We start from the raw sequence: 27,941 nt of genomic DNA, 5'->3' as shown, positions 1-27,941 counted from the left end.
AATTGGCAGGGGAGCTACACATTCAGCACCGTTGAAAGTGAAATACCACCGTTTACAGCAATCGTCACAGCCTAGGATTCTGAAATCGCCAGTCCAGGAAACGTGGAGGGCGGTGTCAGAAAAGTTCTTGGTAAACATGCAGTCCTAGAAAAATGATGATAAAATAAGAAATTAATATGAAAAGAATCATGATAAATCGAAACTCAAACGTTTTTTCTTTCCTCGTTTTTTTTTTACATGTGGCGATAGTTAATAGAGGGAAATGGTTAGAAAGCGCGACAAAGTTCTTTGTGATATGTTTTGGTTTGCTATTTCGGGGGTTGATCGTGCACAAAACCTAACAAAATACAATAGGTGGTTGTGTGTTCATGCAACTAGCAAATAAAAACATTGCGTTTACGTAATTAGCGCAAAACCAAAGATATGCAGGGTCGTGGTCCTTACAACATAAATCTTGGCCTCTTGTTTGCTCCTTTGATGTTTGCCGGGCTTTCTAAGCACTCCCTCTATTAACTATGATGTGCCAAATCAATCAAACAAAAAAATGAAATTATAATGAGCTGGCAATTCTAAATGTTCCTCTGATCACTCTTAATACCTTTAGTAGTTCCCTGTGTTATTTTTATTTTCATCATACATTCGACGCGTGCACAACGCCAGTATTTTGTAAAAGGAAACAATCACCTTGATCAGGCCATGGTCTCTGCCGTCATTCAATTTTTGCCAGGCGCACTCTTTCCAGTTCCTATAAGGAATCGCACCAGGAGTCACAGAGACCTCTCTCCGCGCTGCCCCTTTTCGCCGGGAGGACCCTGAACTCCAGGTTCTCCTTTATCACCAAGATTTCCTTTGAGACCTGAAGGTCCCTGGGGTCCAGTCTTCCCTGAGCTTCCCTGGTCACCTTTTGCTCCTTTCCGGCCATCACGGCCATCCCGGCCTGTTGCCCCAGGAATCCCAGGGATACCACCACAACAGCAAGGATTAGTCTGCAACAAAAGAGAAAGATGTTTTTCTCGAATATACAGTCGACTCTCGATAACTCGAACCCTCGCTAATTCGAACCCCGCGCTAACTCGAACCAAAATCGATTTTCTCTGGATTTCCGTTATACATTTACTGTAATTTTACCCTCGGTAACTCAAACCCTCGATAACTCGAATCTCCCGCTAACTCGAACCAACTTTCGTTTCCCTTCAGATCATTCCCTGTATCATTTTACCCTCGATGTATTTATATTCCCGCGCATTTCCTATAGAAAATGCGCTACTTATATTCCATGCTGTACTATAGTGTACCATCAATCGGTTGCACACTTTTTAGTTATTTCAGTACTTAGACAACCTGGGGAGTAAATTTTGGGCATGTATAACCTGCATTACTTGCTTTAAGTTGCGATAATGATCAACAGAACTAGTACGCTGTATGTTTAAAATTTAAATTATGACGACGCAAGTGCGTTTGACTTTTCCAACGCACGGAAAACAGGAATGGCGCAGACCAATGTTTCAAGGGTTCGATTCCCGTACTCGGCGTCATGTGTGGGTTGAGATTGTTGTTGGTTCTCTTCCTTGCTCTGAGGGTTTTTCTCCGGGTTCTCCAGTTTTCCCCCATCCACAAAACAAAAACTACTAATTCTTATTCAATCTGGAATCAGTGGACGAATAGCCACTCCGTGAATGCGCCGCTGTAAATTCTTGTTTATTTTATTTTATACCATTTCATTTTACTTAGTTTTAGTTTATTTTTGTTTTCTGTTTGTTTTTATTATTATTATTATTATTATTATTATTATTATTATTATTATTATTATTATTATTATTATTATTATTACAACATACCGTAACATACGAAGGTTGTTTTGCGGTTTTGTTTTCCTCCGCATCGCAATAAACAGCCAAGTATGACATCACACACAACATAGAGGCCACAGAGACTGCGCGCAGTTTGAAAGCCATTCTTTCTCTTACGATCTGCTGTGGAGAAAGCTCACAAAAAGCAAATCATTGGAAATTACAATTACGAAGACTAGAAGCAAGCTTTATAACTAGAGACGCTATTTGACTCTCACATTTTGCGGGCAACAATTTTTGTGAAGATTAGAGGCTTACTTTTTGACCCTTTGAAAAGGCTATGACAGACGCTTGCAGTGAATAATCATTAACAGTATATTAACGTTTTGTACGCGTTTTTTCTCTTCTAAGTATATTTTGGATATTTTGTGTATTTTCGGGGTTTTTGTTAGTAGTTTCGTTTTCTTCTTCACGTTCTAACGGCAAACGACAAACGTGCTCGTCAGAATGCTGCTGGTTATGTTTACTTTTTATTTAATTATTTAATTGATCCTTCAGAAGAAAAGAAAATATTGTTTTATTCACATCTTAGACGAATCTACTCACTTTGATGTATGTGTAGTTGTAGTAAACGGCAAACGGCAAAAGTTGTTTTTCTTGCCGTCAGCGGGAAAAACAAACTTGAAGCTTTTAAGCTTCAAGGGATTAAAATCCCTCTGATATAATAGCTGCTTTGCCGAAAATCACAAACAATCTTAGTTCCTCTCCAAAGTCTAAGGACAAATTTACTTTGAGAAATGTCTAAGACAACGTCCTTTACTCCAAGTCGGGAGCCTGTTCACAGGCTAGAAGGAAGGGGTGGGACACACATGTTCGAGCCACCACTTTTCTAATTGCTCCGGCCCACCCCCTGGTACCTATTGACCAATCCCTTCTAATAACAAAAAACAGTTGCATATTTTAAAAACGTTACATACGTCTCGTCGGAGCAAAAAAACACAATTCAAGGAGAAAGGACAACTTGAAACATACTACTGCAATTTACAATGGCCTATATCTTCAAAGGGCATTATCTTATCATCTTTAAAAAGTCATAGCTGTGCAGCTCACATGTACCGATATAATTTAGTTTTCTGGCATGGAAGTGGTTTATACACATTCCTAAAAAAATCAATAACAGGCTTTAAACGTATGAAAACAATGTCACCATATTTATTTACAAGTAAAAGTCTGTTGGTTCCTCTGGCGAGCATAGCAGCAAATAAAAAGCCGCGGAATATTGTAAGTGTGCGCGCGTTAATTTGGCGCGGAATTATGCGCAGCATGGATGCGCATTGAAATACAAAGTAGGAAGCAACGGGCAAAATGAATTTACACGAAAAAGTGTGATCAATAAATGGCGAGGTATTTAAGTTCCATAAATTCTTCTACACTGATATACATCTGAATTCGTGCATTTTGTTGCACTTGCCAGCTAGTAAAAAACACAGCTGTATATTGATTTCAAGTGTGTCGATTAAAACTGAAATGATTTTGTAGATAACTGTATAAAGAAAGGCATATATTTATCAGTTAAAATGATGTCCAACTTGTCATGAAATGAAACAGCTATAGATAGTCAACGGAAAAAAAATAACAATAACTAAAGCGCAAAATAATCACGCATAAAGAAAAAGTTTAAAACAATACAAAAAACAGAAACTGAAACAATGGAGAGTTAGAAACCGACACCGAACAAGAACCAGAGAAACGCCCTAAAGTCGTAATGCATGGTTTTTTGCACGTAACTGAACATGGCTGGCTGCACGCGATATATTCACTACAGATTTTGTTTGTGATAAGAGACACGCCAATATGCTTTCACGAAAGAGAAAATGAGTCTTTTCAATTTTATTCTTCAAGGCTTTAGCGCCAAACTATTTGCTAAGACTACTGCATGCGGTACGGAATGATCGTCAAGTTGTATTTTACACTTTTATAATAGCAGTAAAAAATATTTTTTTCTAGATTGCATTTGCATTTCCAAACTTTCTCTTGCTAATTTAGAGCACAGTTTTAATGTTACTAGTAAATAAAATACTGTGATTTACTATCTGAAAGCCAACGAGTCTGCTGGTGAAATATTTTTTTTTGAAATAACATTCTAGTGAACTGATCAAGTATAAGGCAGGAACTCATACTTTCAACTTACCCAAACTGTATCTGTGTTCTTTACCGTCGCAGGGCGTGCTCGAATTAATGGGATGATACAACGGCGGCTGTATGCTTTACTGCTTTATCAACCAATTACATGAAAGACATTTGACAGCCAATAACATAAGTGCTTACTTAGATTCATTTAACAAAGGTTGGTTTATTCAGTTATGGCACCCTTTAAGTGTTAAAGTCAATGCCAATTACCTGTACTTTATCATAAAATAATTCCTACGGATATTGCTCGAACACTATCTACGGTATACGCGGGGAAAGTATACCCGGGAACTCAGTGTTTATCTCTGGGAGCACTTTGCACTGCGCTTAGAATTTGTCAAAGTTTCAGTAAGTTGGTAATCCCTATGCATATTTTTTCCTCACTACAAATTGGCAGCAATTTTACTATTCGAAATCACGGTGTCAATTGATTAAAAAGGCGACTATGTATCTGACAATGAATAAAACAGGTGGGGGTTGTGGGGCGTAAACAAGGACTCTACTTTTGGAACACTTAAACAAGAGCCTTGATACCGCCCCACTGTATACCTCTATGGAATAATAGTGGGTTTAGCAATAAGATAACACTTCACAAGCATCCAAGATGAATATTATTTAAGTAACCCTACGTTCTGAGTTTTAGAAAACTGTTCACCCAACTAGATCGTATACCAAGTCAACGGTGCAAATATGTACATCGCTTTAATGAAATGAATGTCACCCGGCTTAATAACATGTCGTACATAAATACGCACGTGCACACTTCGTCTCGAAATTTCCACTCTGAGAAATAACATTTCATGTTTTTTATCATTGTTTGAATGTTTTAAAGAAACGTCACGACATGAAACGGTTTGTTGAAGTGGGCTCTTGTTCAAAGCAGTCGAAAAGGATTCGAATATTAGATATAGTTGCTACAGTAAAGTTGACGGCACTTAGAAGATCTATATAATTATAACTGTACTCTTGCCAATAATAAAATATAATGCAACTTAAAAGTTAGCATTTTTATATCTTTAACTAACGTATTTTGTTACTGCTGATGCATAAAGCGAGTCTTCGTTATTTGAAACATCACGTGGAAAAAAAATAGGAAATTAATATTGGCTTCAATATCACACCAAATTATTTTGTTATTTCAGATTTGAAACTTTTACTCAAGAATTCCAACTATTTCTGGAAAACTAAGATTCTTAAAATCTACCATAAATTAGCTCATATCTGACAACTTCAAATGATATGATAGTGGGGGAGAAACACTATATAGATTACAATGTTTAAAACGTTTGCCTGAGACGATTGTATCGTTGTTGCTAAACTCCATATATCGTTCATGTGCACATTGGTTCATTTGCTACGAAACAATTATTTTGTTATCTTAATTAAAGAAACGTGTCCAAGTAAAACTGCGATATTTCACTTCCAATCCTTTATTTATATATTTTTGTTATTACATCTGTGTCAGCATGCCTGGCACTGCAGCAAAGGCCACTTTTAATGAACCAATATTTCAACTAGTACAACTAGTCTTCTTCAGGGCTAGTGCTATTTAGCACTTACTTAGATTTGCGTAAAGCCAGAGATAAGGAATTATTCTGACCAAATTGTGTATTGTCAAAGGACTAAAAACGCTTTTACACGGCAACGACATTTAAAGGTAACTTTTTGTTCACTTTTAGGATCGTATAATCGTTCAGCTTAAACGAGATCATCGTCTATTTTAACCTTACAACGTCTATAGGCCATCTACAAAGCCATTCCTTCTCTTACGATCTGCTGTGGAGAAAGCTCACAAAAAGCAAATCATTGGAAATTACAATTACGAAGACTAGAAGCAAGCTTTATAACTAGAGACGCTATTTGACTCTCACATTTTGCGGGCAACAATTTTTGTGAAGATTAGAGGCTTACTTTTTGACCCTTTGAAAAGGCTATGACAGACGCTTGCAGTGAATAATCATTAACAGTATATTAACGTTTTGTACGCGTTTTTTCTCTTCTAAGTATATTTTGAATATTTTGTGTATTTTCGGGGTTTTTGTTAGTAGTTTTGTTTTCTTCTTCACGTTCTAACGGCAAACGACAAACGTGCTCGTCAGAATGCTGCTGGTTATGTCTACTTTTTATTTAATTATTTAATTGATTCTTCAGAAGAAAAGAAAATATTGTTTTATTCACATCTTAGACGAATCTACTCACTTTGATGTATGTGTAGTAAACGGCAAACGGCAAAAGTTTTTTTCTTGCCGTCAGCGGGAAAAACAAACTTGAAGCTTTTAAGCTTCAAGGGATTAAAATCCCTCTGATATAATAGCTGCTTTGCCGAAAATCACAAACAATCTTAGTTCCTCTCCAAAGTCTAAGGACAAATTTACTTTGAGAAATGTCTAAGACAACGTCCTTTACTCCAAGTCGGGAGCCTGTTCACAGGCTAGAAGGAAGGGGTGGGACACACATGTTCGAGCCACCACTTTTCTAATTGCTCCGGCCCACCCCCTGGTACTTATTGACCAATCCCTTCTAATAACAAAAAACAGTTGCATATTTTAAAAACGTTACATACGTCTCGTCGGAGCAAAAAAAACACAATTCAAGGAGAAAGGACAACTTGAAACATAGTACTGCAATTTACAATGGCCTATATCTTCAAAGGGCATTATCTTATCATCTTTAAAAAGTCATAGCTGTGCAGCTCACATGTACCGATATAATTTATTTTTCTGGCATGGAAGTGGTTTATACAAATTCCTAAAAAAATCAATAACAGGCTTTAAACGTATGAAAACAATGTCACCATATTTATTTACAAGTAAAAGTCTGTTGGTTCCTCTGGCGAGCATAGCAGCCAATTAAAAGCCGCGGAATATTGTAAGTGTGCGCGCGTTAATTTGGCGCGGAATTATGCGCAGCATGGATGCGCATTGAAATACAAAGTAGGAAGCAACGGGCAAAATGAATTTACACGAAAAAGTGTGATCACTAAATGGCGAGGTATTTAAGTTCCATAAATTCTTCTACACTGATATACATCTGAATTCGTGCATTTTGTTGCACTTGCCAGCTAGTTAAAAAACACAGCTGTATATTGATTTCAAGTGTGTCGATTAAAACTGAAATGATTTTGTAGATAACTGTATAAAGAAAGGCATATATTTATCAGTTAAAATGATGTCCAACTTGTCATGAAATGAAACAGCTATAGATAGTCAACGGAAAAAAAAATAACAATAACTAAAGCGCAAAATAATCACGCATAAAGAAAAAGTTTAAAACAATACAAAAAACAGAAACTGAAACAATGGAGAGTTAGAAACCGACACCGAACAAGAACCAGAGAAACGCCCTAAAGTCGTAATGCATGGTTTTTTGCACGTAACTGAACATGGCTGGCTGCACGCGATATATTCACTACAGATTTTGTTTGTGATAAGAGACACGCCAATATGCTTTCACGAAAGAGAAAATGAGTCTTTTCAATTTTATTCTTCAAGGCTTTAGCGCCAAACTATTTGCTAAGACTACTGCATGCGGTACGGAATGATCGTCAAGTTGTATTTTACACTTTTATAATAGCAGTAAAAAATATTTTTTTCTGGATTGCATTTGCATTTCCAAACTTTCTCTTGCTAATTTAGAGCACAGTTTTAATGTTACTAGTAAATAAAATACTGTGATTTACTATCTAAAAGCCAACGAGTCTGCTGGTGAAATATTTTTTTTTGAAATAACATTCTAGTGAACTGATCAAGTATAAGGCAGGAACTCATACTTTCAACTTACCCAAACTGTATCTGTGTTCTTTACCGTCGCAGGGCGTGCTCGAATTAATGGGATGATACAACGGCGGCTGTATGCTTTACTGCTTTATCAACCAATTACATGAAAGACATTTGACAGCCAATAACATAAGTGCTTACTTAGATTCATTTAACAAAGGTTGGTTTATCATTATGGCACCCTTTAAGTGTTAAAGTCAATGCCAGTTACCTGTACTTTATCGGAAAATAATTCCTACGGATATTGCTCGAACACTATCTACGGTATACGCGGGGAAAGTATACCCGGGAACTCAGTGTTTATCTCTGGGAGCACTTTGCACTGCGCTTAGAATTTGTCAAAGTTTCAGTAAGTTGGTAATCCCTATGCATATTTTTTCCTCACTACAAATTGGCAGCAATTTTACTATTCGAAATCACGGTGTCAATTGATTAAAAAGGCGACTATGTATCTGACAATGAATAAAACAGGTGGGGGTTGTGGGGCGTAAACAAGGACTCTACTTTTGGAACACTTAAACAAGAGCCTTGATACCGCCCCACTGTATACCTCTATGGAATAATAGTGGGTTTAGCAATAAGATAACACTTCACAAGCATCCAAGAAGAATATTATTTAAGTAACCCTACGTTCTGAGTTTTAGAAAACTGTTCACCCAACTAGATCGTATACCAAGTCAACGGTGCAAATATGTACATCGCTTTAATGAAATGAATGTCACCCGGCTTAATAACATGTCGTACATAAATACGCACGTGCACACTTCGTCTCGAAATTTCCACTCTGAGAAATAACATTTCATGTTTTTTATCATTGTTTGAATGTTTTAAAGAAACGTCACGACATGAAACGGTTTGTTGAAGTGGGCTCTTGTTCAAAGCAGTCGAAAAGGATTCGAATATTAGATATAGTTGCTACAGTAAAGTTGACGGCACTTAGAAGATCTATATAATTATAACTGTACTCTTGCCAATAATAAAATATAATGCAACTTAAAAGTTAGCATTTTTATATCTTTAACTAACGTATTTTGTTACTGCTGATGCATAAAGCGAGTCTTCGTTATTTGAAACATCACGTGGAAAAAAAATAGGAAATTAATATTGGCTTCAATATCACACCAAATTATTTTGTTATTTCAGATTTGAAACTTTTACTCAAGAATTCCAACTATTTCTGGAAAACTAAGATTCTTAAAATCTACCATAAATTAGCTCATATCTGACAACTTCAAATGATATGATAGTGGGGGAGAAACACTATATAGATTACAATGTTTAAAACGTTTGCCTGAGACGATTGTATCGTTGTTGCTAAACTCCATATATCGTTCATGTGCACATTGGTTCATTTGCTACGAAACAATTATTTTGTTATCTTAATTAAAGAAACGTGTCCAAGTAAAACTGCGATATTTCACTTCCAATCCTTTATTTATATATTTTTGTTATTACATCTGTGTCAGCATGCCTGGCACTGCAGCAAAGGCCACTTTTAATGAACCAATATTTCAACTAGTACAACTAGTCTTCTTCAGGGCTAGTGCTATTTAGCACTTACTTAGATTTGCGTAAAGCCAGAGATAAGGAATTATTCTGACCAATTTGTGTATTGTCAAAGGACTAAAAACGCTTTTACACGGCAACGACATTTAAAGGTAACTTTTTGTTCACTTTTAGGATCGTATAATCGTTCAGCTTAAACGAGATCATCGTCTATTTTAACCTTACAACGTCTATAGGCCATCTACAAAAATTCAGAAGTTCTACCCTCTTGGAGTCAATGAACTTGCTGAAGTCACAGCTAATGCGGAAGCTGTACAGCCGAACAGCGGATGGAACATTCAGATGGTAAGAGATGAAGACATCCCAACAGTTACTGTTGCATGAACTGTCTGAACCGATTTGAACACTGAACTGAATTTTTAGAGTTGTAGTTTAAATTTCGTCTCGCCTTATGAATGACTCCGTCATTCAGGGGGCAGTGTGTTGTAAATAAGCTAGGGACTGGGGCCGATTTTGACCTGCGAGGTCTGAGTTGAGTCTCGTGATTGACACTTAAAAACGCGCGCAAGGAAGGAATCGAAGAGAACGGAAAGGAGTCTAGTGCGGACATTGATCTATCTCTGTAGTGCGGAAGATATCTATCAGATCATCGTCTCTTAGAACAACATTGTCATATCTCAGAATCTATCAAGGAGTCAAAATAAAGAGTATGGATTAATACAGCAAAGGGGACACCTGACGGATGTTTCACCCAAAGTGCAAGGTTGTTGGTATCATTTACTATTTTTTTCATAATAAAATCCCAAATACCCCAAAATATCACTTTTCACGATGTCCGCAAGGCACCCCAGTGTAGAAGATAATCAACAAAAGCACTAGAACTACTTCTTAATAAGAAAGTAAAGTTTTGAAATGCCTTGGTGGTATGTAAGCTAGTTACTAACAGCAAAATTTGGTTGTGCACCTCTAATGTCGGGTAACGGATACTGAACAACTGATGTCAACAGATTTTTTGTGTAACTTCCGTTACTGAAATAAAATCACTGTTTGCCTTCTTGAGAAATTCCTGTTAAGGCTCACTATAGTGCTAAAGACTTTTAATTATAATACACTTTGCGACTATAACATTCGTGTTTCCTTTCTTGGAGTTTAGCAACTAGGTCGATAGAATGAAAATCAGATACAAACCTGAATGGTATAGAAGAGAAAAGAAGACCAAAATTCTAAATTTGGCACAAAAAACACAGCTACAAACTTGCATGGGCAACTTGTAAATTACGTACCTTTCGCAGTTCAAAAGCGAATGAACTTCTCTATGAATGCAGATCAATAGCACACGCTGGAAATTTGTTTACTTAAGCCCCCAATATCTTTTTAGCCCCTCCTACCTAATGAGCCGAGTCCCCACGCCTAGAAGTTCATTTTTTGATACCCAACCCTCTCTCTCCCTCCCTCTCTCTCTCTCCCTCTCTCCCTCCCTCTCTCTCTGGAAAATCATGCAATTTGTGAACCAGGAAATAAGACATCTTATCCACCACATTTATTTATAATTGTTGTTACTCAGTTAAAATGACTCTGTTACCAAACAGCATAAAAACATTAAAATGTCAACCTTTATCTTTTTATGTGCACCATAACTGATATAAAATCTGAAAAAGCACCCCCCGCCCCACGTCTCTTAGAAGCCCCTCTCTCTGCTGAACCCCCCCCCCCCGCCCCCCTCTAACAGGCTTATAAAGTAAATAAAGCCTCGCCTGCCTGAGTGGGGGGGGAGCTTTATAGATTTTTTTCTTTTTCACATTTTCTTTACTAAGCGTAATTTACTGGTGCGTTATTGCGTGTGAGAGTGATACTGCCTGAATAAGAAACAAACGGCAGCCCACATGAAATCCAGCAGGTAGCTAGTGTTCTGTAGTTTTCTTCTTTGTTAAAATCCCTTATTCTAGAAGAGGTATTTTTGTGTAAGTTTATCGGGTTAGAGAAAAAATTAAAAGCACTCTGCTTTGAATAAAATATTGTCCGTGTCGTAACTTGATAGTACATTACGCTCCCAGAAATTCTGTGACAACTTTGAGAACAAAGCGGCTATATTTGTTTTAAACCTAGATCAAGCTTGAATAAATGCTTTTAAAGATGATTTTCAAAACAAGCTGGGGTCATTATTAATTTACATATATCACCCTACACCATCAATATATTTTTAAGCCTAAAACTTTAGTGTCTTTCTGAGTTCCGTAAAGCATCTTTAAAAATCGAAGTAAACTTTTCTAGATCTTTCTTACTGATAACGTCATCGATCGTTATACAACATAGATGTTTTCTCTTAAATTTAAATCATTTATTAGCATCATATTTGTTTTTTAGAGTGGTTTCTGCAATTTTTTTAGCGCTTCGCAAGAAATACTGGTTATTTCTTCCTTAGAGGTCTAACATTTTCTTTAACTTTATATATGTCTAACCTGAATTGTCTTTCTGCCTGAATTTTCCAAAACGACTTTTAATGTTTATTCCTTTTTTTCAAATAACAACTATGGAAGCGTGTTTTATGCGTGCTGTTTGGCGTTAATTTTTTTTTCAAAATCTCGTGAACTCTCGTAGTTATTAAAAAACGTGTAAACATTGATTTTACCCTTTGTCGACATGTTTGTAGAGAACTTTAAATTAGATATCACATTTCAACTTAAAATTAAAACTGTCACTTTTTGACACAACTATGAGAACTCTTCGTCTGTATAAATAAACTTGGATAACCTGCCGATTATCCTATTAATTTTATTGCTGTGATCGAAGACATGAAGATTATGTTAAAATGCTTAAATCCAAATTGTCTATTTTCAATCTACGATCATATCATGTTTTTGCTAGGGGCTGTGTTCACCGACACCAATCCACATTGTCCATTTTGAATCTATGATCACAGTTGTGTCATTTTATCGTAAGTGTTTTTGTTTTGGGTGAACGGACGTATCGTGTTTGATCTCTTAGTTTTTGGTCCCATAAACGCTAATGGACCTAAAGTGATCGTCCACTTCTATTTGTTATTTCTTTTCCGCCAAAATTAACAAATTGAACAGCTGTTGAGAATTCAAAATTAATTTGCGTGGATAGATTGGAAGCACTTGGAAAACGCCGCCTCTGTGAAATTGGTTTAATTTGTAAAACGAAACAAAAATAAATAAACAAATATATTTACTTAAAGGTCTAGTTTTAATTTTAAGATCGTTTGATGTTGTCTTTCTAAGTTTTCGTTTTTGTAATAGAGCAAATAGCGGGCAAACAACTTGCTCTAATCGCCTTGAAAAAATTGACATGAAGTTCCAAATGGACTAAAAAACCTGCTAAGTATCATGAAATACAAAAAAAGCATATTTTCTTGAGCAAGTTGTAATTTAGAAGCACTGGCTTTTACTTTAATACCTCGTAGCATTGCGCACTACATGAACATTTGGCATTTCTTTTTTTTCATTATCGAGTTTTAGAACTCTGTTACCGTTTTAGATTGACTTCTGATGACTTTTCAGTAAAAGTTGCTTTAGAAACTTATAAATAACATTGTTTTTGATTTGATAAAAAAAAAAAAAAAAAAAAAAAATTTTTATATGGGTATATTACTTATATTTAAAATTAAGGCCAAAAAAAAAAAAAATATTTTTAAAAGAATGTTTCCTTTGCAAAAAAAAGGATTTATTGATTTTCATATTATTGCATTTTTATATTAATTCTTTGTTAGCTTTTGCTATTTAGCTATACTTCGCAGCTTTGATTTTCCATGTAGACTTTCCTTGTGGCTCAGGCTTCGTGTGCCCTTACGAATTTCAATTCCCAATTTGTCAAACTGTTGTATTTTTCGAAGTCTTCTGTGATAATGTGGAAATCACTCGAGACTTCAGTGCGTCTTTACAAATTTTGTAACTTTCGATTTTTTTTCCGTAATTTTCGCACGCCAGTACGTAGCAACATTTGGTATTTTTAGAAATTTTTGTAGCCATGTTTAAACTTGGAGATATGTCATAAAGAGAGTTCCGCGACAGAATAACATGAATAAAACAAACAAGTTTCCATTTCTTTGATTTTTCAATCTTCCTGCCTTTTATTCAGTTTAAAACAGCAAACGAGAAATAATTACAGTCATTACAAAGTGAACCCGCTGAGTCCCATTGTAAGCGTTTTTGCAGGAATCGTTGTTTTGTTTCGGGATCTAAGCCTGAGGTTTAGAAACTTCTTCAATATAGATCCGGGACACTGACGTCCAGCCTGTGTAGCCGTCAGCGTTTCCGTATCCAGGGCAATTACCGATCCAGAATCCCACGCGCACCTTGCCTTTGTGGATGTTGTTACAGTGCCCCTCAATATGGCGGACACGGTGGGGATCTTGAGTGGTGCCATGCCACATGTACACAACACCGTCAATTGGCAGGGGTCCTGAACATGTGGCACCATTAAAGGTGAAATACCAGCGTTTGCAACAGCTATTGCACTTGTGGACTCTAAGGGTACCAGTCCAGGATACATGGAGGGATGTGTCAGAGAAGTTCTTGGTGAACACACAATCCTGTAAAAATAAAAATTAAATATTTAATTAAAATATAAAAAGAAAACAATTTAATTTAAAAAATAATTTTAATTAAATCAACATTTTACGTCAAAAGAAGAGGTCGGTATATAAAGCAAATGGCAAGAGTTTAATGGCTTTTGTTGAAGGTGTTACAAGCTTTTTTCTATTAATGGAATGCTGACGACTGTTGATTCATTCACTAAAATAATTTGAAATTGCCCTATAAAAATTCACCTTGATGAGACCGTTGTCTTTGCCGTCATTCAAGTTTTTCCACACGCACTCTTTCCAATTCCGATACGTAATCGCACCAGGAGTATTAGAGCTTCCACTTGTTCCACTCTCTCCACGCTGCCCCTTTTGGCCGGGAGGACCCTGGACTCCAGGTTCTCCTTTATCTCCACGAGTTCCTTTGGAACCTGGAGGACCCTGGGGTCCAGTCTTCCCTGGGCTACCCTGGTCACCTTTGGCTCCTTCACGCCCATCACGGCCATCACGGCCTGGTACCCCAGGAGACCCAGGCTTGCCGTGAGTACCAGCAGCGCCTGGTGCCCCAGGGAACCCAGGCTTGCCGTGCATACCAGGGATACCACCATAACAGAAACGACGAGGCTGTTGATATAAAATTAAAAGAAAGTAAACAGTTTTAAAAACGTTAGATGAAGTAAAAAAATTTGTCATCAAATATCCTTTTCGAGTATATTGCTATGCCTATGCATTTATTAAAGAAATAATTAGCATGTTCCTCTTATTACTTTCTGCTGCACTATAATTCCCTACTGTGGCCATCAATCGGTTGCACACTATTTTGTCAGTTTAGTGCTTGGACAGTCTGTGAATTCTGTGCTTGGCCCAGTATTTCAAGCTGCAACAGTATTAACCGAATTTATAAAACGCCGCCGTATGTTAAGATATCTAAACTATAATGCATTCCCTGACACAAGATGCGTTTGACCTTTCTTTTCTTGCATGTGACGCAAAAAACATACCGTTATGTATGATGGCTGTTTGGCTGTATTATTCTCCGCCGCTTCGCAATAAACGGCCAAGTATGATATCACATACAACATTAGGCCACAGAGACTTTGTGCAACATAAAAGCCATTCTTGTTCTTTCAACCTGCTGCGAAGAAAGTACACAAACAGTAAATCATTAAAAATTTACAATTTGAAAGTCAAGGAGCAAGCCTTACAACAAGATACGCTATTTAAGTCTCACATTTTGCGAGAAACAATTTTTTGTTAAGATGTGAGACTTAACAAGGCGTTCGTTAATTTTTCCCCCACCTAGATTTCTACCCAGATGAAATAATGCTTTTTCCTAAGAGATTAGAACGTCTGGACTGTATCTAGAGATTGGGGCAAATATAATGAAAAATAAGGTCGCGGAAATTAACGTTAACAAACATTAACGCGACTTACATGTAAATTGACGCGAATTTTTTAAATTCGCGTGAATTTCATGAAGTTTTAATTTCCTATATTAAGGTGTATGTGTCCAAACAACTTTTAAAAAAAATTCTATTTTCGCCTTATGAAGACGGTTCTGCGCTGCCTTGACGAATAAAAAACAATCTAAGTTCTACTCCAAGTCAACGTTTTTAAGTCTAAATAAAAAGGAAAAAACCAAACTAATTTTAATGATGGGATCTGCAGTATAATAATTAATTTTACCGACGAAATCTATAAGCAATCTGATGACTTCATGTTTTAAAAGATTAACCAAAGGATTAGCAATAAAAATTTGTATTAGATTTGCACGAAAAAAACTAATCAGTAAACGGATGAATCCATACGAAGCCGATAGCTTTTTAAAGAAGATTTGGAATAAAAGCTGGAATTTAGACCACACTTATAAATCGAACCTAGCCCCAAGCTGTAACATTTTTCGTTTGTTTTTGAGTTCATCCTGATCGCCTATGTTAGCTAGGCACGTCAGCACGTTTAACTTTTTAAAAAGAGAAAATAACTAACTGTGATTTACGGAGGATCACCACTGAAACAGTTAACCAAAATAAACCCTGATTTTGTAAAGAGTTTTCCAAGTGTCTCTGTACATGTACATCAGCCTTCATTTTAATTTCTTCTCTAAAAGTTCGCTGTTAAGATGTATGAATCACTTACCTATCAAGTAGTTCATCAACTGGGTAGATAGAATAAAACTCAGGTAGAAAGCTAAATGATAGAAAAGATGATAGGATCACAATTTTCGATATTAAGCACACACAAAAAACATAGGTACAAACCTGCATGGACAACTTCTCAATACGTACCTTGCGCTGTTCAAAAGCGAATGAACGTCTCTTTGAATGCCAATCAATATTAGACGCTGGACATCTGTTTACCTAAATCCCCTCACCCCAATGTCGTTTTAGCCCCCCTTTCTAATGAGCCGAGCCCCACGCCTGGAAGTTCTTTTTGATCACTCTACACCATCAAAATATTTTTAAACCGAAAAAAATACTTAGTTACATCGAAAGTGAGGTTTGTAAAGCCACTTCGAAGGAAACTTTTTCAGTTCGATCTTTTTAATAACATTATCGATCGTCATACAACATAGATATATGCACTTAAATTAAAATCTTTTTAACAGCATGTTTGTTTGTTAGAGTGGTATGTACATATAATATTTATCGAAATTTTCGAACACAAACTTCACCGATGAAGAGCATAAGTTCAACTGCAAGTAGTCATGGAGTAGTATTGTTTATTTCTGATTGTGAATTTTTAAGTTCGCAATCACGGTCAGCGGGAATATAAATAAAGAAATTAACACTGTACAATTCAACTTTTCGCAAGAAATACTGGTTATTTCTTCTTTAGAAAACCAACATTTTCTTAAAGTTTATATATGCCTGAGCCTGAATTTTCGAAAAAGAAATTGAGTGCAACTATGGAAGCGTATTTTACGCATGATATTTGTTAACAATTTATCCAAATCTCGTGAATTCTGATTGATTTTACAGTTTGTAGAGACCCAAAACCCACAAAAACTGTCACTTTTTGACGCAACTGTGAGAACTGTTCGTCTGTATAAATAAACTTGGATAACCTGACGATTATCCTATTAATTTTATTGCTGTGATCGAAGACAGGTAGGCTATGTTGAAATACTTAAATCCACATTGTCTATTTTCAATTTACGATCGTAGCATGTTTTTGCTAGGTCTTAGGGCTGTGTTCACAGACATCAATCCACGTTTACAATCTATGTTGAGTTCGTGAGTTTTTTTTGTTCTGGCCGAATGACCTATCGCGTTTGGTTTCTCTTTTATGGTCCCATCAACGCTAATGGACGTAAAGTGATCTTCCACTTCTGTTTGTTATCGCTTTTCCAAAATTGATAAAATTGAACAGCTGTGGAGAATGCAGCATTAATTTGCCTGGATATCAAATTAATACTTTGGTGTATCGACAAAAATACTGGCTAAATAATTTAGATACGACGCACTTGGAACACGCCTCTGTAAAGAAGGTTTAATTTGTAAAGCATATAAATTATATTGACTGAAAGGTCTAGTTATTGAGACTGTTTGATTTTGTCTTTCTTAGTTGTTGATTTTTAATAGAGCAAATACAAAAAGCGTTTAATGATTCGTTTTCAAATGTTAATGATGCCATTAAGTCTAGGGATATCAAATTAGCAGGCAAACAGTTTTCGCTCATCACCTTGCATATTAACATGAAGTTCCAAATGGACTCTAAGAACGTGCTGAGTATCATGATATCAGGAAATAAAGTATTGTTTTATAAGCAAACTACAACTTAGAAGCACTGGCTGATAATTTTATACCTGTAGCATTGCGAACTACATAAACATTTGGCATTTGGCATTTCTTTAACCCAACATTAGCAACATCCTGAGTAAGACCGATTTACAAAATCCAACAATGAAATGCTCCACTCTGAGCATTTTTAAAGACCTTCGCGCGAAAATATGTTGTTAGAAATATCGATTTAGAGATAAAATATGAACAGTGAAACGACAATTCGTATATTGAACGTATTGAACGGAAGTCAAGGACATTTCTGAGTGGGGTCTAGGTCGGTTGTTAGGTTATTTATCCAGTTATTGGCTTTTCTCGGAAATATTTTCTTCTCGGTGGCTGCTTGCCGAGGTTGTTTTGATCGTTCGAGCACTGTTTGTCTTCGTGGACGCCATATTTGATTTGAGACTTGTCCCAAGTCCGCAAATCACTATGCGAGAAACCGAAAGTATGGGGCGAGTATGTAACCTAGCAACTCATAAGCAAAGAAAGATTTTGCGGTCTGCAGACCTTGTTAACAGCGGAATTTCTTCCAACATGGCGGTGTCAAACACGAGTGACCTTTAACTCTTTAATAGTGGATTTTTCATGGTATTATCGCCACATTGAAGTTAAATTTGGATTTCTTGCACAGCAGGGTTTCACAAAATCACATTTTATTCTGGAATGTTGGAATATTTTCAAATGAAACCTGCGATAGTCTACAATTATGTGCTTGCCTCACGAGCTTGTCTCGAAAAATTTAGTTTTGGTGGCCTCAGAAGTTGTAGGTAATGACAAAATATCAAAATATCTTTTTGACAATTTTAGATATCTAATGAAGTAAACACAGATTTTTGTGTTGTTTGATGAAGAATCAAAATAGGTTGAATTATTGTCTATTATCTAAATGACTCCACTAAAAACTTAAAAATGTTAAAGATGCGCTGTTAATATTAAAGTGTAATTATAAACATGTTGAGGTGTCATTGTGTTAAGAAAATTCTCAAAGGGTCCTGAATGAGAGAGGAGTATCAATCGCATTTCCCACACCTACATTTTTGCCTAATTCCCACTCCCAATGTTGTGTAACATTGTAAAAAAGCAACATTGCATCTCTTTCTGTAGCGGCAAAGAAAGTGCGAGAGTTGCACAGAGACGAAATAAAAATACAAACAAATATCAATTTATTTGTTCATCTTCCTGCCTTTTATTTAAAACAGCAAACGTAAAACAATTAAAAAACGCACCCAGTAATGAGGCGAACTACTAGCTAGATCACTGTTAAGCAGTTTATCCACGTCCCTTTAGCAGCATTTATGCAGAAATGGATGTTTTGTCTCGGGATCTAAGCCTGAGGTTTAGGAACTTCTTCAACAAAGATCCGGGAAACTGAATTGTATCCTGTGTAGGCGTCAGCGTTTCCATATCCGGGACAATTACCGACCCAGAATCCCACGCGCACCTTGCCTTTGTGGATGTTGTTACAGTGCCCCTCAATATGGTGGACGCGGTGAAGATCTTGATTCTTCCCTGTCCGCAGGTACAAATTACCGTCAATTGGCAGGGGACCTGCACATTCAGCACCGTTGAAAGTGAGATACCAGCGTTTGCAACAACTGTCACAGCCAGAGATTCTGAAATCGCCAGTCTAGTAAACATGGAGGGATGTTTCAGTAAAGTTCTTGAAGAACACACAGTCCTGTGGATATATAATGAAAAAGAGATATTAAAGAATTGAATCATTTATTTCAGTAGAAGAAGGAAAAGTTATTATTAGATTTTGCTGTTTGTTATTATTAGATTTTTCTGTTTGTGTTTCAACGTGTTTTTGTAAGTTGTCAACGTATACTTATTTCTTCCCTTTAATTTTTTTTGTAAAATCTTTCAAAATAAGTTGCCACTATTCACCTTGATCAGACCATTCTCTTTGCCATCATTCACGTTTTTCCATGCGCACTCTTTCCAGTTCCTATAAGCCATCGCACCAGGAGTCGCAGGCATTCCACTCGTTCCACTCTCTCCACGCTGCCCCTTTTGTCCAGGAGGGCCCTCTACACCAGTCTTTCCTTCAGCACCATCCTTTCCATTGATACCAGGAGAGTAGTATAGCCGGTTACCGTAGGGTGCACTAAATATTCAAAATGGCCGCCGATCTCAACGAAAATAAAATTATAGTAAAAAACGAGCTTAAAAATTTAAAAAGGAAACATCATAAGGAAATGTAGGGGGATATGTAAGGATAAAAAAGATTACGGATGCGGACAGGTGTAGCAGGTTTGCGTAAGAGCTCTCAACTAGTATAAAATAACTTTAAAAATTGTGTCCGCTCTCGCGTCATGTAAAATATTATTAAAAAAGGGCTAGGAATGTAAAGCGAAACGCCATACAGAAATACAAGCCTGTCTAAGGTTAAAAAAGCCGCTGGTAAACAAGGAAACCATGTTTTTAATTCAAAACATGAAACGTTATAAAAACGTCTTTAGAGCCGCCTCTTGGATTTCACCAACCTCGTTCCCAGGGCCTCTCTTCATTTCTTTGGAGGAAAATAGCGGAAATTGACACAAATCAAGCCAGAACGCCTAAAGAAAGTACAATAAAACAAATTGTATCATTGTTCCTTTAAAGAAATGTAAAAATAATGAAATATGTCAAAAAAGAGAAAGGATGAATAGAAAAGCTGAGAGCAAACAAGTCAATTTTCACAGCATTTATTTAACATATAGGATGGTTGCTTGTTTACACATTACTTAATTAGCAAAAAAAAAAAACATTATTACAAGGTCTAAAAAGTAGAATCGATTGGCTTTTATCTCATAAATACAAGTATCTTGAGGTAACAATGCCGGCTTCTCTCTCATCGCCTCAACTTGATCTTTCGAGAGCCATCTCTATCAATGTAGCCAATGGAATTCTTGAGAATATGGTTGCCAGGGTGGTGTTCTTGGCAAAACTGCCTAAGCTTTTCTTCTTTGTGATCTTTTCTTTCCTTCTCTTGAGTGTTGATTGAGCCTTTTTAGCATTCAACTTGATGTTTCTTCTAGTAGTTTTATTAGTCTGAACCGTTTCTTCAATAAGTACAGGGTTTTCGCTTGGTATGCTTTCAATCACGTGTTCTCTGTTGTCGTCACCTTTTCCCAAGTTGGGAATATCGGGTGAGGATGCCGTCGAAGATATGCTTTCTGCCTTTACTCTTTCCATCGCTGAGATGCAAGTAATGCGATATGCTAATTTTCGGTAGATTTTATATCCACTTTATGGTTAATTTCCCTTACAAATGAGCATGAGTAACTCGGTAAAAATAACTTTGCTCAAAATGTGTCACTCACATCTATAAGTGAGATGGCAACAAACCAACGTGCTCATTTTAAGACGGGCGATTGACGAGTTTGATTAGCGTATGGGTTATTTTTGTCAATTTTGTCACAAATCATTTAGCCGAAGTTACTCAAAAGCTCTCTATGACTCTCCCCATAACTCTTTATCTCTTACCCTCTATGACTCTCTATCTTTCTACCTGTATCACTTAATAACTCTCTGTCATTTATGAACTGTTTCCATACTTGTAAACAAATGATAAGCAAACTTCTTATTAATAAGAAATTTAACCAGGAAAGCTCGTAGCCAATCAGAAAGAGTCTTACGTAGCTACTACATCACTTGATTTTTGAGATAAATATCCTTACCCTGTTATAAGAGCAAACCGCAAGCAACCCAAGCTTAAGTAGTAAAAAGTGCTATTTAGGCAAACCAGAGTGCTATTTAGGCTAACCGAATGCTATTTAGGCTAACTTGAGTGCAATGTAGTATTCACTACATTAAATGATTGTTATGTGGTCTAAATATGAGGTGTTTCGTTATTTTCTCATGACAAAAACCGTCAACCGAGATAAATTCAAATTCAAATTCAAATTAAATTAAAATCAAATTAAAATATCAATTAAATTTAAATGAAACAAATTACAAGTAAATTAACATAGTTAAAAATACAATTAAAATTGAAATAAATTAAAAATTAAAAATTAAAATTAAAATTAAATTAAGTGAATTTAAAATTAAGTTCAATTAGATTAAATTTTTTAATTTTTTAAAAAAATAAACTAAAATTAAATTGAATTAAATTAAAATTAAACTTAAATTAAAATTGAATAAAAATAGAATAAAAATTAAATTAAATTTACCGAGATTAAATCAAATTCAAATTAAATTAAATCAAATTAAAATATCAATTAAATTTAAATGAAACAAATTACAAGTATATTAACATAGGTAAAAATACAATTAAAATTGAAATTAAAATTAAAATTAAAATTAAAATTAAAATTAAAATTAAAATTAAAATTAAAATTAAAATTAAAATTAAAATTAAAATTAAAATTAAAATTAAAATTAAAATTAAAATTAAAATTAATTAGATTTAAATTAAGTTAATTTAAAATTAAGTTCAATTAGATTAAATTTTGTAATTTTTTTTAAAAAAGCAAATAAACTCAAATTAAAATTATAAATTGAATTAAATTAAAATTAAAATTAAATTAAAATTGAATTAAAATTAAAATTAAATAAAACTTGAATTAAATTTAAATTGAGTTAATTTAAAATTAAGTTCAATTAGATTAAATTTTTTAATTTTTTTAAAAAAAAAACAAATAAACTAAAATTAAAATTATAAATTGAATTAAATTAAAATTAAAATTGAATTAAAATTAAATTAAATTTAAATTGAATTAAAATTTAAATAGAATTCAATTCAATTCAAAATAATATTTAAAACTTTTAATTATAATTAAATTAAAATTGAATTATATTAAAATTAAATTATTTTTAAAAACACAACAATGTTGTTCCGGTTTTGGAACATGTTTCGATGTTTCACACATCATCATCAGCCTTAATAGATATATAAGGTTTACAGAATGATCGTTATGTAGATATGTCGAATGATGGGATCGATTATCAATATTATGGGATAGTTTTTCATTTTCATTCATTCGAATCAATACTACAACTCTTTTTGAGTTGACACAACAGTTTTGGTATGAAACAGGTGCCCAATCACTGGTTAACAAGATATGATAATTTTCTTGACATAATATTTTACGATTAAAAAATTGATCAGCATTAAAAGATAAAACTTTTGGCAAAGTTAAAAAAAATCTGTACCTGGGGTTCAGAGCACAATCTTGATGTAACAAAGTGGGGTCACCATATTAATAACAATAATAATAATAATAATAATAAATTTATTACATCGCAAAGAAAGGTCCATCTCCACCTAAAGCATTACTGAGAGCCCTCAGCAACCTTAAACGAAGAGATAACATTATCATTTCCAAACCGGACAAAGGCTCGGGTGTCGTAATAATGGACAAAGACGAGTACCTTCGTCTACTGAGTGAGGCCTCGATCAACGATTCTACAAAATTTATCCACATCGATCAACATCGTCCAAAGTCCAGAGGGAGACCTCCTAAACACTTTCATCCACTCTTAGATAAAGAAAAGCAACTCCGCGAAAAGGTCCATCAGATTCTACCGAAAGCTACAGCCGACCAACTTTGCCCCAAAAGCTCTAGATTAGCACATCTATATGGCCTCCCCAAAATGCACAAAGAAAGGCTCTGCATGCGACCAATCTTATCTGCGTCTGGCACATACAACTTCCCGTTGGCACTACCCGAACGTATTAGTCGATTCCACAATACGCAAGTTCAGGCAAGGAACTAATACAGAACCGCACGCCGCAACCCAATCAGAGCCATCTGTCTACATTTCATTGCCTTTTAAAGGTCAACGATCAGCTAATCGCGTCCGCAAAGAAATTCATTCTCTGGGATCCAAGATCAACATTGATGTCAAACCCGTCTTTACCAGCAGAAAACTGTCACAGATTTTGTGCGTAAAGGAAAACAAGCCCCCGATCGTGAACACACAATGCGTTGTTTACTTGTTTCAATGTGATTTGTGCGATGCAAATTATGTCGGGTTTACTGCCCGACACCTACATCAACGCATTAGTGAGCACCGTTATTCTGCGATCGGTAGACACCTTGAGGCACAACATGGCAGCAAAGGAGCAAAGATTAATCACCTTTACAAAGTGTTAAAGAAATGCAGAAGCAAGTTTGACTGCCTCGTATATGAAATTCTGTTCATCAGGGACATTAATTCTTCCCTGAACACCCAGAGTGACTCTATCCGCGCCAAATTATTTACTTGACACTTCCCTATTTTTAATTAGAACTTTTAGTTTTTCCATTGTTTTACTCTACGTATTATGCCCATAGGACACACAACTATTTTTATTGTTTCACGTTATATATATTCTTATTTTAACTATCACTTCTTTTGACTTGATAATGGCGTAGAGTAGCGCCGAAACGTCGTCTACTTTTTAAAAGTTTTTAAAGTTTTAAAATGAATTTTAACAATGTTTTAGCGTTTAATTTCATTATAAAATCGTTTTCTAAATCTCTGCTGTTACGAATAATAATAATAATAATAATAATAACAATAATAATAAATAACATTTTAAGAGGAGGCCTTCAATCACCTAGGGGGTGGTTTTCAGGAGGGTCCTCTGGGAAAATAAATGTTAAACACAAAAAAACTTAAATACAATAAAAAGACAAAACCTATGTTGTATGCTAACATTAATAAGCAGTTTAGAAGGCGCTATGACACACGTGTTATGACACGCGTGCCATGACACGCGTGCTATGACACGCGTGCCACGACACGCGTGCTATGACACGCGTGCCATGACACGCGTGCTATGACACGCGTGCCACGACACGCGTGCTATGACACGCGTGCCATGACACGCGTGCTATGGCACGCGTGCCGTGACACGCGTGCTATTATACGCGTGCTATGACACGCGTGCTATGACACGCGTGCTATGACACGCCTGCTATAATAAATAATTAAGGATATTTTAAGAGGAGGCCTCCAATCACCTAGGGGGTGGTTTTCAGGAGGGTCCTCTGGGAAAATAAATGTTAAACATAAAAAAACTTACATACAATAAAAAGACAAAACCTATGTTGTATGCTAACATTAATAAGCAGTTTAGAAGGCGCTATGACACACGTGTTATGACACGCGTGCTATGACACGCGAGCTATAACACGCGTGCCATGACACGCGTGCTATGACACGCGTGCTATGACACGCGTGCTATGACACGCGTGCTATGACACGCGTGCTATGACACGCGTGACATGACACGCGTGCCATGACACGCGTGCTATGACACGCGTGCTATGACACGCGTGCTATGACATGCGTGCCATGACACGCGTGCCATGACACGCGTGCCATGACACGCGTGCCATGACACGCGTGCTATGACACGCGTGCTATGGCACGCGTGCCATGACACGCGTGCTATTATACGTGTGCTATGATACGCGTGTTATGACACGCGTGCTATGACACGCCTGCTATGACACGCGTGCTATGACACGCGTGCCATGACACGCGTGCTATGACACGCGTGCCAAATGATTTGTGACAAAATTGACAAATATAACCCATACCCTGAGCACACTCGTCAATCGTTGGTTTGTTGCGGTCTCACTTATAGATGTGAGTGACTGATTTTGAGCAAAGATATTTTTACCGCGTTACTCATTTGTACGGAAAATTAACCATAAAATGGATATAAAATCTACCGAAAATTGACCTATCGCATTACTTGCATCTCAGCGATGGAAGGGTAAAGGCAGAAAGCGTATCTTCAAAGGCATCCTCACCCAATATTCCCAACTTGGGAATACATACCAAGCGAAAACCCTGTACTTATTGAAGAAATGGTTCAGACTGATAAAACTACTACAAAAAACACCAAGTTGAATGCTACAATCAACACTCAAGAGAAAGAAAAGACCATTGCGAAAAGAACATTGGGCCAGTTTAACCTGCATAACTTATGCTTGGCAAGTAATGATGATGATTATCATTCAATCTGCCAAAGTACTCAACAGAGTATATTGTAGCTACGCTATATGAAAATAAAAACAATAATACAAGATGGCTATGACTTTACAGGTGACACAAACAACATACCATAATGTACGATGGCTGTTTTGCGGCGGTTTTGTTTTCCACTGCATCGCAATAAACGGTCAAGTATGACATCACATACAATACAAAGGCCACAGGGACTGCGTTCAGCTTGAAAGCCATTTTTTCCCTTACGATCCGCTGTGGAGAAAGTTCACAAAAAGCAAAGGTATTAAACAGTAGATGCATTTGTAAGGAAGATATATTTCAAAAAAAAAAGAAAAAATACAAAATAATTTATTTATTCACACCAAGCACATGACTTTGACTTCTATAGGCAAAAGGCGAACGGCAAAAGTTTTTTTTTCCAGCAGTTCACGGGAAAAATAAACCTAAAGCTTTATTGTCGCTAATATATAAGTATATAGACGATTCTGAGCTCTTCTGTCGAAAAACACAAAAAAAATCTTTGTTCTTTTCCCGAAGTTAACGAGCAAATCGCGTGGAAGAAATGTCTAAGTCAACATCTTTCAGTGCAAATAAAAATATTATCTTATTTAATGATGTGATACGCAGTATATAATGATACCCACGTCACCAGTTACGAAGGAATCTATAAGCACTTTTAAACTGAAAGATTAGCACGAAAATTTTAGATTACCGTAGTCAATAAGCGCCCCTATTCCAATAAGCGCCCCCATTCCAATAAACGCCCCCATTCTGATAAGCGCTGCTATTCTTATAAGCGCCAATATTGTGGATAACTGCCCCTACAGAAGTCATCGACGTCGACTAGATAAACTCATAAACATTCACTGTTCACCGTACCGTACATGTATATAATTATTTACTGCTAAAATGAGCAAAAGTAACTGAGCTTTTAACAATTTGTTACTGTTGCAGTTTCTGTTATTGTTAGTTATCTTAATATTTATTAATATTTTGTTTTAGAAATGTGGTTGTTTCTCAAAAAAATAAATAAGCGCCATGTCCCGAATAAGCGCCCTGTCTAGAATAAGCGCCCTCCCTTAAGGTGCCAAAAGTAAATAAGCGCCCCGGGTGCTAATTCGAATCATTACGGTACATTTGCACAATAAAACTAACCAGCAGACGGGTAAATCCATACGAAGCCGATAGCCTTTGAAAAAAGATTTGGAATAAATGCTGAAATTTAGACAATACGTACGTATATTCAAACTTATTATTCAACAGATGCGCGCGCTGCCCATATATGGTCAAAATGTTAACGATATCTGTCATCCGTACATAACAGATATCCTGCGATATTCGTAGGTTGCGAAGATTCGTCCGAAATCTTGTAAAGCGCTGCCTAATTACAGTTTTTCTTTCTGCAAAATGTGTTTCGTTGACAATTTGTTGAATAATAAAACAATTATCCTGCTCAATCTTGCGGAATATCGTCTGATTTTAGCCAACTCGGCCTACGACCTCGTCGGCTAAGTATCAGGCGATATTCCGCGCGATTTCGCAGGATAATTGTTAATTATTATTCAACAGATGCGCGCGCTGCCCATATATGGTCAAAATGTTAACGATATCTGTCATCCGTACATAACAGATATCCTGCGATATTCGTAGGTTGCGAAGATTCGTCCGAAATCTTGTAAAGCGCTGCCTAATTACAGTTTTTTATGTGCAAAATGTGTTTCGTTGACAATTTGTTGAATAATAAAACAATTATCCTGCTCAATCTTGCGGAATATCGTCTGATTTTAGCCAACTCGGCCTACGGCCTCGTCGGCTAAGTATCAGACGATATTCCGCGCGATTTCGCAGGATAATTGTTAATTATCCCCAAGCTGTAAAATTCCTTTGTTTTTGAGTTCACCCTCATCCCCTATGTTTTCTAGGCACGTCAGTACATTTAATTTGTTAAAAAGAGAAAAACTAACTGTGATTAACAGAGTATCACCACTGAAACAGTTAACCAAATGAACCCTGAGTTTGTAAAGCGTTTTCCAAGTGTCTCTGTACATCAGGTACCTGAGGTTTCATTTTAACTAAAGATATCTTCTCTAAACGTCGCTGTTAAAAGGTATATGAATCACTTACCTATCAAGTACTTCAGCAACTAGGTCGATAGAATGAAAATCAGATAGAAAGCTAAATGATAGAAAAGAAAATGTGATGAAACAAAACAACACACGTACAAACTTGCATGGGCAACTTCTCAATACGTACCTGTCGCTGTTTAAAAGCGAATAAACTTCTCTTTGAATGCCGATTAATATTAGACGCTGGAAATTTGTTTACTTAAGCCCCCCTCCCCGCGCGCCTTATCTCGTTTTATCCCCCCCCCCCTCACTAATAAGCCGAGCCCCCACGCCTAGAAGCTCCCCTTAGGTTCCCC

The 27,941-nt window shown here is 36.2% G+C and overlaps 2 protein-coding genes and 1 long non-coding RNA gene across 3 annotated transcripts; all 3 read right to left on the bottom strand.

The window, feature by feature from the left end:
- Positions 1 to 29: 29 nt before the first annotated feature.
- Positions 30 to 27,809, bottom strand: LOC144651974 (uncharacterized). Its single transcript, XM_078512058.1, has 5 exons — positions 27,773 to 27,809; positions 27,644 to 27,694; positions 1,839 to 1,962; positions 685 to 986; positions 30 to 144 (listed from the first exon to the last, which is right to left on the bottom strand). Exons 3-4 carry the CDS (start codon positions 1,953 to 1,955, stop codon positions 768 to 770), a joined length of 336 nt encoding a protein of 111 aa, XP_078368184.1. The 5' UTR covers positions 1,956 to 1,962; positions 27,644 to 27,694; positions 27,773 to 27,809; the 3' UTR covers positions 30 to 144; positions 685 to 767.
- On the bottom strand, positions 13,318 to 16,101 carry LOC144651851 (uncharacterized). The gene is made up of 5 exons (XM_078511888.1): positions 16,091 to 16,101; positions 15,942 to 15,992; positions 14,807 to 14,940; positions 14,052 to 14,429; positions 13,318 to 13,814 (listed from the first exon to the last, which is right to left on the bottom strand). Exons 3-5 carry the CDS (start codon positions 14,885 to 14,887, stop codon positions 13,461 to 13,463), a joined length of 813 nt encoding a protein of 270 aa, XP_078368014.1. The 5' UTR covers positions 14,888 to 14,940; positions 15,942 to 15,992; positions 16,091 to 16,101; the 3' UTR covers positions 13,318 to 13,460.
- LOC144652018 (uncharacterized) lies at positions 18,750 to 19,573 on the bottom strand. The gene is made up of 2 exons (XR_013570426.1): positions 19,475 to 19,573; positions 18,750 to 19,265 (listed from the first exon to the last, which is right to left on the bottom strand). It is a non-coding gene; the product is annotated as an uncharacterized LOC144652018 (long non-coding RNA).
- Positions 27,810 to 27,941: the final 132 nt, after the last annotated feature.

Source organism: Oculina patagonica, chromosome 4 (assembly GCF_052425735.1).
Source record: "Oculina patagonica isolate OP01 chromosome 4, crgOcupat, whole genome shotgun sequence".
Lineage (NCBI taxonomy): Eukaryota > Metazoa > Cnidaria > Anthozoa > Scleractinia > Oculinidae > Oculina > Oculina patagonica.
This window is presented reverse-complemented; position numbering and strand designations above follow the sequence as displayed.

Excerpts from the sequence above, each read along its gene's own strand:
- LOC144651851 (XM_078511888.1), bottom strand. The coding sequence starts at position 14,887 with ATGTTGTATGTGATATCATACTTGGCCGTTTATTGCGAAGCGGCGGAG. Across the intron at positions 14,430-14,806 it reads AACAGCCATCATACATAACG|CCTCGTCGTTTCTGTTATGG; the intron begins GTATGTTTTTTG and ends TTATATCAACAG. Across the intron at positions 13,815-14,051 it reads AAGACAACGGTCTCATCAAG|GATTGTGTGTTCACCAAGAA; the intron begins GTGAATTTTTAT and ends TTATTTTTACAG.
- LOC144651974 (XM_078512058.1), bottom strand. The coding sequence starts at position 1,955 with ATGGCTTTCAAACTGCGCGCAGTCTCTGTGGCCTCTATGTTGTGTGTG. Across the intron at positions 987-1,838 it reads AACAACCTTCGTATGTTACG|ACTAATCCTTGCTGTTGTGG; the intron begins GTATGTTGTAAT and ends CTTTTGTTGCAG.